General features: G+C 39.1%; 2 protein-coding genes across 2 annotated transcripts; one reads left to right on the forward strand and one right to left on the reverse strand.

Annotated features, from left to right (window-relative positions):
• The first annotated feature begins 1085 nt into the window (after positions 1-1085).
• On the forward strand, positions 1086-6992 carry LOC122055215. Its single transcript, XM_042616589.1, has 3 exons — positions 1086-1584; positions 1723-1997; positions 6909-6992. Exons 1-3 carry the CDS (start codon positions 1086-1088, stop codon positions 6990-6992), a joined length of 858 nt encoding a protein of 285 aa, XP_042472523.1.
• Positions 6993-8827: 1835 nt separating this feature from the next.
• On the reverse strand, positions 8828-12455 carry LOC121967643 (DNA-directed RNA polymerases II, IV and V subunit 12). The gene is made up of 4 exons (XM_042517995.1): positions 12325-12455; positions 11944-12004; positions 11746-11838; positions 8828-9055 (listed from the first exon to the last, which is right to left on the reverse strand). Exons 2-4 carry the CDS (start codon positions 11984-11986, stop codon positions 9033-9035), a joined length of 159 nt encoding a protein of 52 aa, XP_042373929.1. The 5' UTR covers positions 11987-12004; positions 12325-12455; the 3' UTR covers positions 8828-9032.
• Between the last annotated feature and the right edge of the window lie 3165 nt (positions 12456-15620).

The raw sequence follows: 15620 nt of genomic DNA on the forward strand, positions 1-15620 counted from the left end.
GTCAATGGCACTAGCTCCCAGAAGGATATGACGAGATATGGGAAGGGTCCTATTATTTGGCCTAGTGGGTGAGCCGCTTGTTAAAAAAAAATTGAATGAAAGCGCGGCATGTGGGTTGTAGTCCCACAACGATTGAAAGCAAGGCTTTCCGACTGATTCGGAACAAAGGAGGTTGGAAATCTAGGGCACGGATGACATCAACCCGAGGGGTATTTTTGTGAACCCCATTATTTGTTACATCAGTCAGACAACTTGTTGACCAGCATACAAGATAAGGAAAGTCGCCAGCTTACTTACACGCCACGTGGCACGCTTGCTTGTGCCACATGGCACGCAAGGCCACATGGCAAGCAAGCTTGCAAGCCAAGTGGCTTGCTGGCAAGCATGCAAGCCACAACGTGGCTTACTGTGCTTGCAAGACAAGCACAACAAGGTCTATATAAGACCTTGGAGTGGAGAGGAATGAAGCAGACGAGGGAAAAGCTTCAGTGAGCTTTGAAAACAAACACCAGTGAGCTTTGTGCTTTGTGAGAGGAAAAGCTCAAGTGAGCTTTGTGTGAGAAGAGCATGCTTCAATTCCTCTTTGAATCCCCATGTTTCCTTCTCTTCTGTTGTGCACTTCTTTTGCTCAACAGAAATAGTGATAGTTTTCGGATCTAGTTCAGATCGTCACGACAACCAGTGCTCCGTTGTGTTCGTGATCCTGCCGTTTTATCCTGGGAAACAGACGTCCACCTGATCCTCTGAGCACCGCGGAGGGACCGAATCTGTTTTAAGGAGACAGCGCTCTGTTGGACTCGACATCAACTCTGAGTTCGTGTTGCAGCTCTCGACATCCTATCAGCAATTCTCAGCAGCAACCTGGCGCCGCTCGACAACTCACGGTGTCCTCGACTCACCTACTCGGCGCGTGGCTCGGCTCGCTAGAGTCGACAGTTTGAGATTATCTGCTCAAACCTACTTGATTGTAAGTTCTTGTGACTCTGGTACGCACTCAGAAGCGTGGAAAAGAGCTTCTGAGACAATCACACAGATTGTAACGGGTTTTCTCCCAACAAAACTTAAAACAGATTCGTTCTGTTACCATGGCGGCAGAAAATGTTGAGATGCAACAGGCTCAACATGTGCCGGCCTCCTCCGCTCCGATTGGGAATGTGCCAATCAATCACGGGAAAAAGCCAGAAAAATTCACAGGAGTGAATTTCAAGCGGTGGCAGCAGAAGATGTTCTTCTACTTAACCACGCTAAGTCTGGCACGTATCTTGACCGAGGAAATTCCCAAGGTTGTTAAGGGTGTAGATGAGGTGAACACCCTCCTTCTGCTCGACAAATGGAACGAGTCTGAGTTCCTCTGTCGAAACTACATCCTTAACAATCTTGCCGACTCACTCTATCTTGTGTATTGTGAGATAAAAACGGCAAAGGAACTGTGGGAATCTCTGGATAAGAAATATAAATCGGAGGATGCTGGGGCCAAAAAGTTTATTGTTGGTCGTTTCTTGGACTATAAGATGAGTGACTCGAAGTCTGTAATCAGTCAAGTCCAGGAACTTCAAGTACTCTTACAAGAAATTCACTCAGAAGGTATGACTCTGAGCAAAACCTTCCAAGTGGCTGCTATCATCGAAAAGCTACCAACTGACTGGAAGGACTTTAAGAATTATTTGAAGCACAAGCGGAAGGAAATGAACCTGGAGGAACTTGTTGTTCGCCTTCGTATAGAAGAAGACAACAAGAATTCGGAGAGAAAACTGCTCTCTCAGGCTATTGTAAAAGCCAATGTTGTTGAGCACGGACAAAGCTCAAAACGGAAGCATCCAAAATCTTCCACGACGCAACCCAAAGGACAAAACATGAAAAAGAAGTTCTTAGGGAAATGCTACAATTGTGATCGTATGGGTCACAAAGCTTCAGACTGTAAAAGGTCAAAGAAGAAAAAACCTGAGGCCAACCTGGCAGGAGAACAGAATATGGATCTTTGCGCCGTGATCTCTGAAGTGAACCTAATAGGTTCCAATCCTCGGCAATGGTGGATTGATACTGGAGCCACCAGAGATGTGTGCTGCAACAAAGAGCTGCTCCACAACTTCGAAGAAGTCACTGGAGATAAACTGTTCATGGGGAACTCTACAACCTTAGACGTCATAGGCCAAGGAAAAGTGGTGCTGAAAATGACCTCGGGCAAGGATCTCACTCTAAACAATGTGCTGTATGTTCCAGAGATTCGAAAGAATCTAGTATCCGGCTCACTGTTGAGCAAGCATGGCTTTCGCATTGTTTTTGAGTCGGACAGAGTTGTATTATCCAAAAATGGAGTGTTTATAGGAAGAGGCTATGTATCTGATGGGCTGTTTAAGCTCAATGTAATAGTCATTAGGCCCAAGATAAATAAAACTGAAAGCTCTTCTACTTATATGCTTGAGTCTTCGTGTTTGTGGCATGGTAGACTAGGACATGTTAACTACGATGTGTTACGTAGATTAATAAACATGCAAAACATACCTACATTCCATCTTGACCCAAAACACAAGTGTGAGATTTGTGTTGAAGCAAAAATGACAAGGTCATCCTTTCAACATATTGAAAGAAGTAATAAACCACTTGACCTAATCCACACTGATGTGTGTGACCTAAAAGGTACGCCAACACGTGGTGGTAATAAATATTTCATAACTTTTGTAGATGATAACACAAAATACTGTAATGTGTATCTTCTCAAAAGTAAGGATGAAGCTATAGAGAAATTTGCTCTCTATAAAAATGAGGTTGAAAACCAGCTTAATAAGAAGATTAAGGTGGTTCGAAGTGACCGAGGCGGTGAATATGTGTCACCGTTCGTTGAGTTGTGTGCTGAACATGGGATCAGACACGAAACAACAGCTCCTTATACTCCTCAGCAAAATGGAGTTGTTGAGCGAAAGAATCGAACGCTTAAGGAGATGATGAATGTTCTTCTATTAAGCTCTGGATTGCCAGAGTCTATGTGGGGGGAAGCTGTGTTAACAGCTAATTATCTTTTAAATAAGGTGCCCCAGAAGAAAATAGATAAGAGCCCTTATAAGTTGTGGAATGGAAGACAACCGTCCTACAAATATTTACGAATGTGGGGGTGTCTTGCCAAAGTGTTGGTACCTTATCCGAAACAGATTAAGATAGGACCAAAGACTGTTGATTGCATATTTATTGGATATGCACAAAACAGCGCTGCGTATAGATTTTGTGTGGTTGAGTCACACATACCGGAGATACACAAGAACTCGATAATCAAATCGAGAAATGCCTCATTCTTTGAGCATGTATTTCCTTTTAAGACCCGAGAGGATGCTAGCTCCTCAAAACGGGCATATGAAACACAAGACAAAGAAAAAAATGCTAAACCAGTGGAGGTTGAGCTTAGACGGAGTAAACGAGCTCGAGTAGAAAAATCCTATGGATCGGATTTTATCATTTTCATGCTGGAAAGTGAGCCCCGGAGTTACTCAGAAGCAGTAAGCTCGTCTGATGGACCTCACTGGAGAGAGGCAATTACATCTGAGATAGACTCTATATTACAAGATCACACTTGGGAACTCGTGGATCTTCCTCCGGGAAGTAAACCATTAGGTTGCAAGTGGATCTTCAAGAAGAAAATGAAATCAGATGGCACAATCGATAAATACAAGGCCAGATTAGTAATCAAAGGATATCGACAACGAGAAGGCCTTGATTACTTCGATACATACTCTCCGGTATCGAGAATAACTTCCATTAGAGTATTGTTAGCTATCGCCGCTCTATGGAATCTCGAAATACATCAAATGGATGTAAAGACAGCCTTTCTAAACGGGGATTTAGAAGAGGAAATCTATATGGACCAACCTGAAGGATTTTCTGTACCAGGACAGAAAAACAAGGTCTGTAGATTAGTGAAGTCATTATATGGCTTGAAACAAGCACCAAAGTAGTGACATAAGAAATTTGATAATGTTATGAAGGAATGTGGCTTCAAGATGAATGAATGTGATAAATGTGTCTACATGAAAGTCACAGAAAATAGTTACGTCATCTTGTGCCTATATGTAGATGACATACTTATCATTGGGAGTAATGATAAGATAATCACATCCACAAAAGCTATGTTAAACTCAAGATTTGACATGAAAAACATGAGCCTAGCTGATGTGATTCTACGAATCAAAATTCTTAGAACGGCAGAAAGACTTGTTCTTAGTCAGGCCCATTATGTGGACAAGATTCTTGAGAACTTCACCAAGGGTGATATTGCGTTGGCACGAACGCCAATAGACATGAGTCAACATCTATCGAAAAATCGAGGTGAAAGTATCTCGCAGATAGAGCACTCTCGAGTGATTGGAAGTCTGATGTACTTGATGAGTTGTACACGACCAGACTTAGCCTACGCAGTAAGCAGACTGAGCAGATACACGAGTAATCCCAGTATTGAGCACTGGAAAGGGATAACAAGAGTACTGAGGTACTTAAGGTACACTCGTGAATATGGACTGCATTATACAAGATATCCTGCTGTGATCGAAGGATACAGCGATGCAAGTTGGATATCTGATATACAAGACTCTAAGTCCACGAGTGGATATGTCTTCACTCTAGCTGGTGCAGCCATTTCCTGAAAATCTTCTAAGCAAACCGTAATAACTAAATCCACGATGGAATCTGAGTTTGTAGCTCTTGACAAATGTGGTAAAGAGGCTGAATGGCTACGACAATTCTTAAAAGATATTCCACGTTGGCTAAAACCTGTGCCGGCGATTTGCATATATTGCGATAGTCAATCAACAATTGGTCGGGCACAGAGCCATCTGTATAATGGTAAGTCTAGACATATACGTCGTAGACATAATACCATTAGACAACTACTCTCAACTGGAGTTATCACTGTTGACTATGTGAAGTCAAAAGATAACCTAGCGGATCCACTAACCAAGGGGTTAAATCGAGAGTTAGTTGCAAGCTCATCACAGGGAATGAGTTTAATGTCGTTGTCAGCGATCAGTGCAGAGGACACCCAACCTATGCTGACCGGAGATCCCAAGAACTAGGTTCAAAGGGACAACTAATCTGCACTGACTAGACACACTGTAGGGGAAGTCCCATGAAACAGTGACTAGACCAGAATAAGCCGATGGGCTTTTAATGATCAAAAAAAAAAAAGAGTAGATGGTAACTCTTGAGAGATCACCTATGTGAGAAAGAAGTGGGTCGCTTCGAAGAGAATTGGAGGCACAATTCTGAGAGCTTCTCACAGAACTAGGCGTGTTCATGGCCAAGAACGAACACACTCATAAGACTTGAGCTATATCAGGGAGAGTCTTGGGTAAGATCTGTCCTGCTTACACCAACGGCCAAACAGTTCAAAGACATCACGTCTACTAATCAGCCAGTGAGCAAACAGAGTTTACAAGGGAATGTTCAAAGGATAACACCTACCTATCCTATACTCGACTCAACTGTCGAAAACTATCACAAATCCTTGTTTTCATTCATGTGGGGGATTGTTGAAAAAAAATTGAATGAAAACGCGACATGTGGGTTGTAGTCCCACAACGATTGAAAGCAATGCTTTCGGACTGATTCGGAATAAAGGGGGTTGGAAATCTAGGGCCCGGATGACATCAACCCGAGGGGTATTTTTGTGAACCCCATTATTTGTTACATCAGTCAGACAACTTGTTGACCAGCATACAAGATAAGGAAGATCGCCAGCTTACTTACACGTCACATGGCACGCTTGCTTATGCCACGTGGCACGCTTGCTTGTGCCACATGGCACGCAAGGCCACGTGGCAAGCAAGCTTGCAAGCCACACGTGGCTAGCTGGCAAATTGCAGCCAACAGCGAGCCACGTTGTGGCTTGCATGGTAAGCCACAACGTGGCTTGCTGTGCTTGCAAGACAAGCACAACAAGGTCTATATAAGACCTTGGAGTGGAGAGGAATGAAGCAGACGAGGGAAAAGCTTCAGTGAGCTTTGAAAACAAACACTAGTAAGCTTTGTGCTTTGTGAGAGGAAAAGCTCAAGTGAGCTTTGTGTGAGAAGAGTATGCTTCAATTCCTCTTTGAATCCCCATGTTTCCTTCTCTTCTGTTGTGCACTTCTTTTGCTCAATAGAAATAGTGATAGTTTTCGGATCTAGTTCAGATCATCACGACAACCAGTGCTCGGTTGTGTTCGTGATCCTGCCGTTTTATCCTGGGAAACAGACGTCCACCTGATCCTCTGAGCACCGCGGAGGGGCCGAATCTGTTTTAAGGAGACAGCGCTCTGCTGGACTCGGCATCCACTCTGAGTTCGTGTTGCAGCTCTCGACATCCTATCAACAATTCTCAGCAGCAATGTGGAGCCGCTCGACAACTCACGGTGTCCTCGACTTACCTACTCGGCGCGTGGCTCAGCTCGCTAGAGTCGACAGTTTGAGATTATCTGCTCAAACCTACTTGATTGTAAGTTCTTGTGACTCTGGTACGCACTCAAAAGCGTGGAAAAGAGCTTCTGAGACAATCACACAGATTGCAACGGGTTTACTCTCAACACCGCTCGGCCGAGATTCCTCTCCTGGTCACCCAAGGCTATTCTTCGTAGTCCCTCGGCTCAGTAAGTTGTTTCACATGGTCACAATTGTGAGCATCTGATGTTCTTTCTATAGTTATCCCGGCCGGACAAGCGATCTACTCGGATGAGTCGATTGACAGTTAGCGTCCGCTCGGTCAATATTGATGAACCCTTTGACTCTCTGGTATTGATCGTCTTAATTTTAACCTCCATGTTAATCGCATTTTTTGACTCTGACTCGTCCTTGATGTACTTCTTTTACCACCGCATTAGTGACCAAACCAAAGAAACTGGGAAGTCTAGGGCTCATTTGTCTGTAACTTGGCTCTCGATATTATTTAGGCTAGTGAAAATTTCATCTCAGGCTTGCGTTTTAAATTGAGAAATGGAAGACTGCTCAATTTTGGAGAGACAGATGCAGAATGAGGCAGCCTCTGATAAAAATGAAAATATGGCTAATTTAGGCTAGAGACTGACAGTTCAGCTAATATCAGGATCTGAGGTGGACTACAATATAATGAATTGATTAAGGTTAGAAGGATGGTGCAGGCCATGCAAGTAATGAAGGATGGCAGTGAAGCAGTAAGTTGGAGATGGCAAATGGATTGATCTCGTGTGTTTCCATCTAAGAGGATTCAAATGGGGGTACAACTTTAGAATGGACTCCATGAAAACTCGGTTTTCTAATGGGCTTAGGTATTTAAGACTAATAGATTGAATTTTTAATCCGAGTATTGGAGTAAAAACAAGTGATATGTCAATATAATACTAATCATGAGAGATATTTTATCATAACATAATAATTCTTTACATGAAAATATCAAATATTTTGTATCGAAATTAACCTTAAAATTTATGGGAGTAAACATCCATACAAATACCAATTACGTCAACCTGTGAGAGCTTTTAATACTAATATATTGGAGCAAAATATGATATTGTCCATCCCAAGAGATCCAATATCACTGGCTCCATAGCAAAATATAGATAAATAAATCACGGAAAATATTTTATCCTAATACAATGACTATTTGCATGGGAAATGTCAGATATCCAATAAGACATTTTACACTGTTAGAAATTGACCCAAAAATTTATTGGAGTAAACACTTTTATATATATATATATATAACTGCTCCAATATATGGGGTTTTTTAACATGGGTATATATTGGCGGAAAGAAGATAAAATGGTCACGTCAACGATAGATATATATATATATAACTGCTCCAATATATGGGGTTTTTTAACATGGGTATATATTGGCGGAAAAAAGATAAAATTGTCACGTCAACGACCCCTTTAAGGTGGCTCTCTACATTGTAAAATGGAGGTAAATGACAAAGGACTTCGCCCAATAATAATAATAATAATACATGTATGAAGGACTTGAGACAACCAACAAAGCATTTTATATCTGCTGGGGATTGATATTAGACCTATCCATTGACAGTAAGTATAACACATGAACCAACTGCACCGTTAACGCGAGTAAATGGTAACAGCAGAGAGTGTCGTCCATCATGGCGAATTTGAGTAGCCGTTGTTGGGAATTGATCTGCCCTATCGAATAGTAAGTAACACATCAACTAATTGTGCCAGTTAACGCGAGTACATGGTAACAATAATGAGTGTCCATCATTGTGAATTTGAATAAGAATGATCAGAGTCATTCCTCTGATTTCGAGCTGCCATCGTTCCAGTGTATATGTATTTATTAGAAGGCACAAATGTTATCCCGAGTAGAGTTGATATATCGGTAAAGCCAAGGACAAAAACCTTTCTGGCACTAGCCAACCACGTTAACCACTCGTCAAAAATGAGTTTCGGTTTAGCACAAAAAATTGTATTTGATACTTTTCTTCTAGAAAAAAAAATGGTCAAATTCATATATAGTTCGAAGCAAATTTTCAAAATATTGTTAATCCTTAGTTTCTTATCATCGTGAACAAGATTGATCATACCAACTCTGATAATCTCTCTTCTGAGAAGAGACACAATTAGGCTTGACAAGTAGTTAATTTTGGGTGTGAACGAAATGACTTCGCACCAGTGGTTTAATTAAAAAATCAAAATGAATTATTAATCAAAATTACCATGTGTTACTACTATCTGATTGACTTTTATGCTTCAATTGTAATCACCAAATCATGTTAATTCCAACTATATCATTAGCAAATCTAAACATGTTATCTAGTATTTGGATTATTAAGTGTTTATCATATGCTATGCTGAAAAAGAATTCTTTAGAAAAAGCAATATAATGTTGCTAACTGGATTTACCAATTTAATCACGCCCAATAAACATAGTATCAGTAACTTACAAATAACGTGAGCTAATAGAAACAATTCGCATCCACAACCATGAACAAGTTTGAGGTTTTACAAACCACACAATCATACAATAGCATCAAACTTTTAATACAAGTTCTATTTTAACACATACTTTAGCAGACTTCTTTGTCCTCAACGAGCTTCATATTGCACAACTGCAAGATTTGAAAAGACATCTAGAATTAGTTCGAGCTAAACCATAAAATGCGAGGGAGAACCAAACAATTGTGTATAGAGTTACTCCTGCAATTTATCAGAGGAATACAATGCACCATCGAGATGATAGCGATCACATTAATTTATTGAAAAAAAAAACAAAATTCTAATCTTAAGGAAATCGAGCAGTGACTGAATTATCCCAAGACGGAGTAACAGATTATAGAACTATGTGCAGATCATATGACAAAGACAAGATTATCAGAAAGGTTAAAATTTGTTATTCAGAGTAGAACACAGTTACATGTCCAATGGTCCATACACAACCAAGATAGAGCTGGAAACCTTAAAAGCTACTCGAAATCTTTATTCCTATTTGTCTAGCCATGAAAATCCTGATGTCTACAGGAGCACATAATACGAGGAAGAATTTAACGGACATTAGAACACCCACATCAATTTCCCTATCACTATATCTAAAATTTAGGGTAAATAACTTATTTTATTAAATTTAGACAATCACTTTTTACTACACATTACATCAACTATCCTAAAATTTCCATCATCCTTAATTTTTTATTATTTTATTCTCTTTCTTCTAATTTTTATTATTATATTTATGGAATGAGTGGAAGGAGAGAGATTGAAAAAAATAAGTGTAAGGAGAGAGATTGAAAGGAACTATTATTTTACTTTTAAGATAGAAGTTACATTCCCTAAATTTAGAGAATCACTATTCATCAAATCTAAATTTAGGAAATAGATAGGGTAGCTAATATAAATTTTGGAGATTAATCTAAATTTAGAGTATCCACATCAGCTACCCTATCCAAAGATTTTACTCTAAATTTTGGATAGGATAACTAAAAAATCTTTGCATCAGCTACCCTATCCATTCCCTAAATTTAGATTTGATGAATAGTAATTCTTTAAATTAGGGAATGAAACCTCTATCCTAAAAATAAAATAATATTTCTTTTTAATCTTTCTCCTTCTACTCATTCTTTTCAATCTCTCTCCTTTCACTCATTCCATAAATATAATAATAAAAATAGAAGAAAGATAATAAAATAATAAAAAATTAAGAATGATGAAAATTTTAGGGTAGTTGATGTAATGCGTAGTGAAAAGTGATTGTCTAAATTTAATAAAGTGAGTTATTTACCCTAAATTTTAGACATAGTGATAGGGAAACTGATGTGGATACTCTAAAGGTTTTTTAGCTATCCTATCCAAAATTTAGGATAAAATCTTTGGATAGGGTAGCTGATGTGGATGCTCTTAGCATGGATAGGAAGAGACATTTGGTTTTAATTAAGCAAGCTGTCTTGTAGTTATTCTATTTAAAGGACGTTTATTTATAAATGATAAGTTGGATTTCTCCCTACTTCCCTAGACCCTTTAATTATCAGCATATGGTAGTTTGCCGAGAATAAATAAATAAAAACTAACAATCTGATTAATCGAAGACCTCACAGACATAAAAGAAAAGGTTCAAAACAGCATTTAACATTGAATTGATCAAAATCTTGAAGGAAGAAATGAAGGTTGTATAACATATGATTGGAGACACAAAAGGCATTCTTCAAGATGGTTGAATATTTGGTGAAGTATGCATTCTTCTGAACTCTAAAAGATGAAAATATCCTTGGTTGAATAAAATATTCATTGAAAAGGTGTTAATGGGTTGTGCCCAAGCCGAGCACGGCACGGGTCTGATTGGTCTATTTTTTCCATGTCTTACCTGGCCTGAGATGGGGTTTAACAAGTCATGCTCAACACAACTTGTAAGTTGTGTTTTCCTGCCCAGCGCAAGCTCTGTCGGCCAGAGCTTGAGCCCGGGTATTAATTTAAATAATTATAAAAATAAAAATTTAAAAAGTTCTAAATGAATAAGAAAAAATTGAAAATTTTATTAACAACAACAAAACCATGTATTGAAATCAGAAAAAATTAAATTGATTCTTAAAAGAGTAGTTCAACTAAGAATTATAAAATAGCAGATCGAGATAAGGGAAACTAAGAATCATAAATTAGTAGATTATGCTAAGGGAAGTCAATTCAACTATCGATCATGCACTACATATGAGAGAAGATATGGCCATTGCCACTAACTTAGTGAAAATAATTTTTTTAGAAAAAATAGTGACCTTTCTATCTCAGTGTACTCAAGTACTAGAATATTTATTTCATTGCTTGACCATTACACTTTAGTTCAATTATAAAAATCTTCACAAAAGCATAAGAATTTGAGTAACGAGGAATCAATTGGTCTAGGATTATCATCTGCACAGAACAAAAACTACAATCTCACACAAGATGGAAGTGTTTATATTACAGTCTAATCCAAGATTAAACTATTTGTAAAAATCTATCTTGATTTCCTTTCAGTCAACTCTTACAAAGATATTTATTTTTTTTGTACTAATTCAACTGACGACAAAAAAGATTAAGATCCACATTATCAGCAACGGTAAACCCCCAAATGAAAACCAAACAATTCGATGTGGAAAGCATCTCATGAACAAAGACATGTACCAAAGGAAAAAGGCATTTGCAGGTGGCTATGAACTTTAGCAAGCTGTCTCGGTTATATAATTATTCACTCTTCCTCCCATAATTATTAACAATTTATGATGGGCTATTGAAAAAAAATGTATATATACATTAAAAAACACTTAGTACATACTTCTGCGAGTACGCTTCTTGTAAAGGATGCGGTATCCGCACTCTCTGCACTGTATGACATCCCCTGGCTTCAATGTGTTCTCTGCTCCGCAATCTAAGTCATAACCAATTCAATTTTTCTTAATAAGAAAGATCATCAAAGCGATCAAATGAATTCATGAAAACTCAACCACATAAATTGAAAGGGGCAAATTTTTACCTCCACATATGTAACTAACAGGCTCAGGCTGCAGAGGATCCATGACTTCAAAAACGCAAAGCTACGATTTGAAAAATCATGAAAAACACTAGATTAATCAATTAGTTTGTGATCCATCACAAAGAACAAACAACTCAAAGTTTGTCGAATAGAGCATCACAATCCCAACAGATTTCACAAAAGAGAAAACAAAGACAAAGAAAAAAAATCCGAATAAATCGGTTGATTCAAAGCTTATTGTCGATTGGAAAGGAAATCTCAGTGAATCGGCCAAAATCTCGCCCAATTCAAAATTGAAATGGTCTCTCGAGACGAAAGCAATGATCGTACAGTAAGAAGAGATCGTGTGAGGGAGAAGAAAATTTGAGGTGAGAAACTTACCGGCTTCCTTCTCTACGAGGCGTGATCGCAAGATAGAGGAATGGAGATAATTAGGGTTTAGCGTTTATAGCGTCGTATATATATATATATATCGCATGGGGTACATTCTAGTACTATTTATTATATTAAGTAATTCGATCTCTTAATAGATGGCTTTTATGTTTTTAGTTACGTCAATTTTTTTAAAACAAAACCAAATTATAAGTTCATTTTCTTTAACAAATTGTGTTTTTTTAATCTAATCTTTTTAATAATGGGCACCAATACTAAATACTATGTATACCTATAAAAAATCAAATAAGGTCTTCTCGTAACAAAATCAAACTTGTAATATAATAAACTTTGTAATGTAATATAATATAATTAATATTCTATTATGTCAAAAATATTTTCACATATCTTCATAATGATATGATATTGTTCACTTTGAGCCTATGCCCTCATTATTTTCCTCTTGGGCTCTCACCAAAAGACATCATTCCAATAGAGATATCCTGCATCCTTTTAATCTCATGATCTTTTCTAAATCTTTCACATGTGAGACTTTGATTGAATTCTAACAATCCTCCCCTCAAATAAAGGACCACCATTACTCTCATGGTCCAGGCCTCCCAGTAAGCATTTGGTCACGCTGACCTGCTTTGGGTCACCCCGCAAGCATCTGCATCCTGTCACCTTGACCTACTCCGGACCTCCCCGCGAGCATTCGGTCACCTTGACCTACTTTGGGCCTCTTTGCGAGCATCCGGTCGCCTTGACCCGGTCAACCTTACTTGCTCCAGGCCTCCCCGCAAGTATCCAATCATCTTGATATTATGTCAAAAGGATGCCCACATATCTCCATAATGGTATGATATTGTCCACTTTGAGTTTATGCCCTCATTATTTTGCTCTTGTGCTCTCCCCAAAATACATCATTCCAATAGAGATATCCTACATCCTTTTAACCTCATAATATTTTCTAAATCTTTCCCATGTGAGACTTTGATTGAACTCCAACAATCCTCCCCTCAAACAAAGGACCACCATTACTCTCATGGTTCGGGCCTCCCCGCGAGCATTTGGTCACCTTGACCTGCTCTGGGCCCGCAAGCATCTGCATCCTGTCACCTTGACCTACTCTGGGTCTCCCCGCGAGCATTCGGTCACCTTGACCTGCTTTGGACCTCCTAGCGAGCATCCGGTCGCCCTGCCCCAGTCACCCTTACCTGTTTCAGGCCTCCCCACAAGCATCCAGTCATCTTGACCTGCTCCGGGCCTCCCCGCGTGTATCTGGTCACCCTGACCTGCTTCAGTGCCTCCCCATGAGCATCCGCATCCGGTCACACTTAACCTACTCCGGGCCTCCCTGTGAGTATCCGGTCACCCTGACCTACTCATCTCCCCGCAAGTATTCGGTCACCCTGACCTACTCTAGGCCTCCCCGTGAGTATCCAGACATCCTGACCTGCTTTGGGCCTCCGAGTGAGCATCCGATCACCCTGACCTACTTGCCCCTACAAGTATCCATTCACCTCGACCTGCTCCCGGCCTACCCTCAACTTCATTCAAGGCCACCCCACATTGCATTTGGTCTAAACCATGACTCTGATACCAATTGTTGCACAAAGAAGGAGCAACACCTCTCAACCTTTAACGTACAGAAGAAGAGGAAGAGAGAAAAGAGATCGCTCTAGTATATATCTGACATTACCTAAAGTTCTGATCACACCATCAAACATCTTGATTTTGACGTTCCCTATGCTAATAACTTTGTACGACGCATCGTTTCCCATCAACACTGAACCAAAATCCACTGCCCTATAGGTGTCAAACCAATCCTTGTTTGGAGTCATATGATAGAACATGCAGAGTCTAAAATTCATGCATCTGTCAGTTGCTCCGAACTCGGCATAACTGATAGCATATCTCCATCATCGCTCTCCGAATTTTCTTCTTCAACTATGTTTGTAGACTTTCCCGAACTCCCTTTGTTCTCTGTAACATGTTTCTTTATCTCTGGACAATCTCTCTTAATATGACCTTTGCCTTCACACTTGTAACATGTGATCACCTTCTTCTTTCTCAATTTAGAACGAATATTATTGTTGTTACCTGATCCATGTCAAGATTTACTCCTACCATAACATGTGATCACCTTCTTCTTTCTCAATTTATAATGAATATTGTTGTTGTTACCTGATCCATGTCGAGATTTACTCCTACCACGCTCTTGGTTGGTATTTACCAAAAGTCCTTCTCCCTGAGAAATTTCATTGCTTGTTTTCTTCCTTTGGTGAAAACCTAGTTACGCACCTGTAATCTCCTCCAATTTAAGAGTTTCCTTACCCCACATCAAAGTAGTAACCAAATTCTTGTACGTAGTAGATGAAGGTAGAGAATTCAATAACATCATCGTCTTGTCCTCGTTTTCGATCTTCACATCAATCCGCTTCAGATCGCTTACAATCTGATTGAATACATTGATGTGCTGGCTCAGATCGATTCTTTCTGTCATCTTCAGCCCGAATAATTTCTGCTTGAGATACAGCTTGTTTGTCAATGCTTTGACATGTACTGGCTTTCCAACTTTTGCCAAACTACCACCGATAACTCCACGTTCGTTCATGACATGATACATCACATCATCTGTAAGATAAAATCTGATTGTTGCTACTACCTTCGCATGAAATACCATTATTGTGCCTAAAGGATGCCCACATATCTTCACAATGACATGATATTGCCCACTTTGAGCCTAGGTCCTCATGACTTAATTTGCTCCTGGGCTCTTCCCAAAAGGCCTCATTTCAATGAAGATATCCTATATCCTTTTAACCCTATGATTTTTTTCAAATCTTTTCAACGTGGGACTTTGATTGAATCCCAACATATTACATTACTACATTTGATAAAAGACTTGTATATAATCTTTGATTACATTTTGGTGTATATTATTGTTTTATAAGAAATGTAATTTGTATTATTATAAAATGATAAAAAAAATGACGGTGGGCGGCGGGTGACTGGTAGCAGCGGTAGTGGTGCCGAGCGACCGATGACGACAACAACGGTGAAGAAGACGAGTGGCAAGTGGCGGGCGATGGTCAACGACTACGACGCCGATGACCAATTGGTATAGAAAATGAATTAAGATTATATTTAGTATTTAAATTTTAGTTAAATATTTAATTTGAAATGTAATATGTGAATTACGTGTTGTTAGTCTTGTAATCAATTCAAATTATATTATATTTTCAAAGTGTACCAAATAAAATAATAAATATTATAATATAATCCTAATTACATTATTGATT

This window comes from Zingiber officinale, chromosome 3B (assembly GCF_018446385.1).
Source record: "Zingiber officinale cultivar Zhangliang chromosome 3B, Zo_v1.1, whole genome shotgun sequence".
NCBI classification, from domain to species: domain Eukaryota; kingdom Viridiplantae; phylum Streptophyta; class Magnoliopsida; order Zingiberales; family Zingiberaceae; genus Zingiber; species Zingiber officinale.

Coding starts and splice junctions, on each gene's coding strand:
- LOC121967643 (XM_042517995.1), bottom strand. CDS start 11,986: ATGGATCCTCTGCAGCCTGAGCCTGTTAGTTACATATGTGGAG. Junction 11,839..11,943: donor TGTTAGTTACATATGTGGAG/GTAAAAATTTGC, acceptor GTTATGACTTAG/ATTGCGGAGCAGAGAACACA. Junction 9,056..11,745: donor CAAGAAGCGTACTCGCAGAA/GTATGTACTAAG, acceptor CAAATCTTGCAG/TTGTGCAATATGAAGCTCGT.
- LOC122055215 (XM_042616589.1), top strand. CDS start 1,086: ATGGCGGCAGAAAATGTTGAGATGCAACAGGCTCAACATGTGCCGGCC. Junction 1,585..1,722: donor ACAAGAAATTCACTCAGAAG/GTATGACTCTGA, acceptor GCCTTCGTATAG/AAGAAGACAACAAGAATTCG. Junction 1,998..6,908: donor TTTGCGCCGTGATCTCTGAA/GTGAACCTAATA, acceptor GATATTATTTAG/GCTAGTGAAAATTTCATCTC.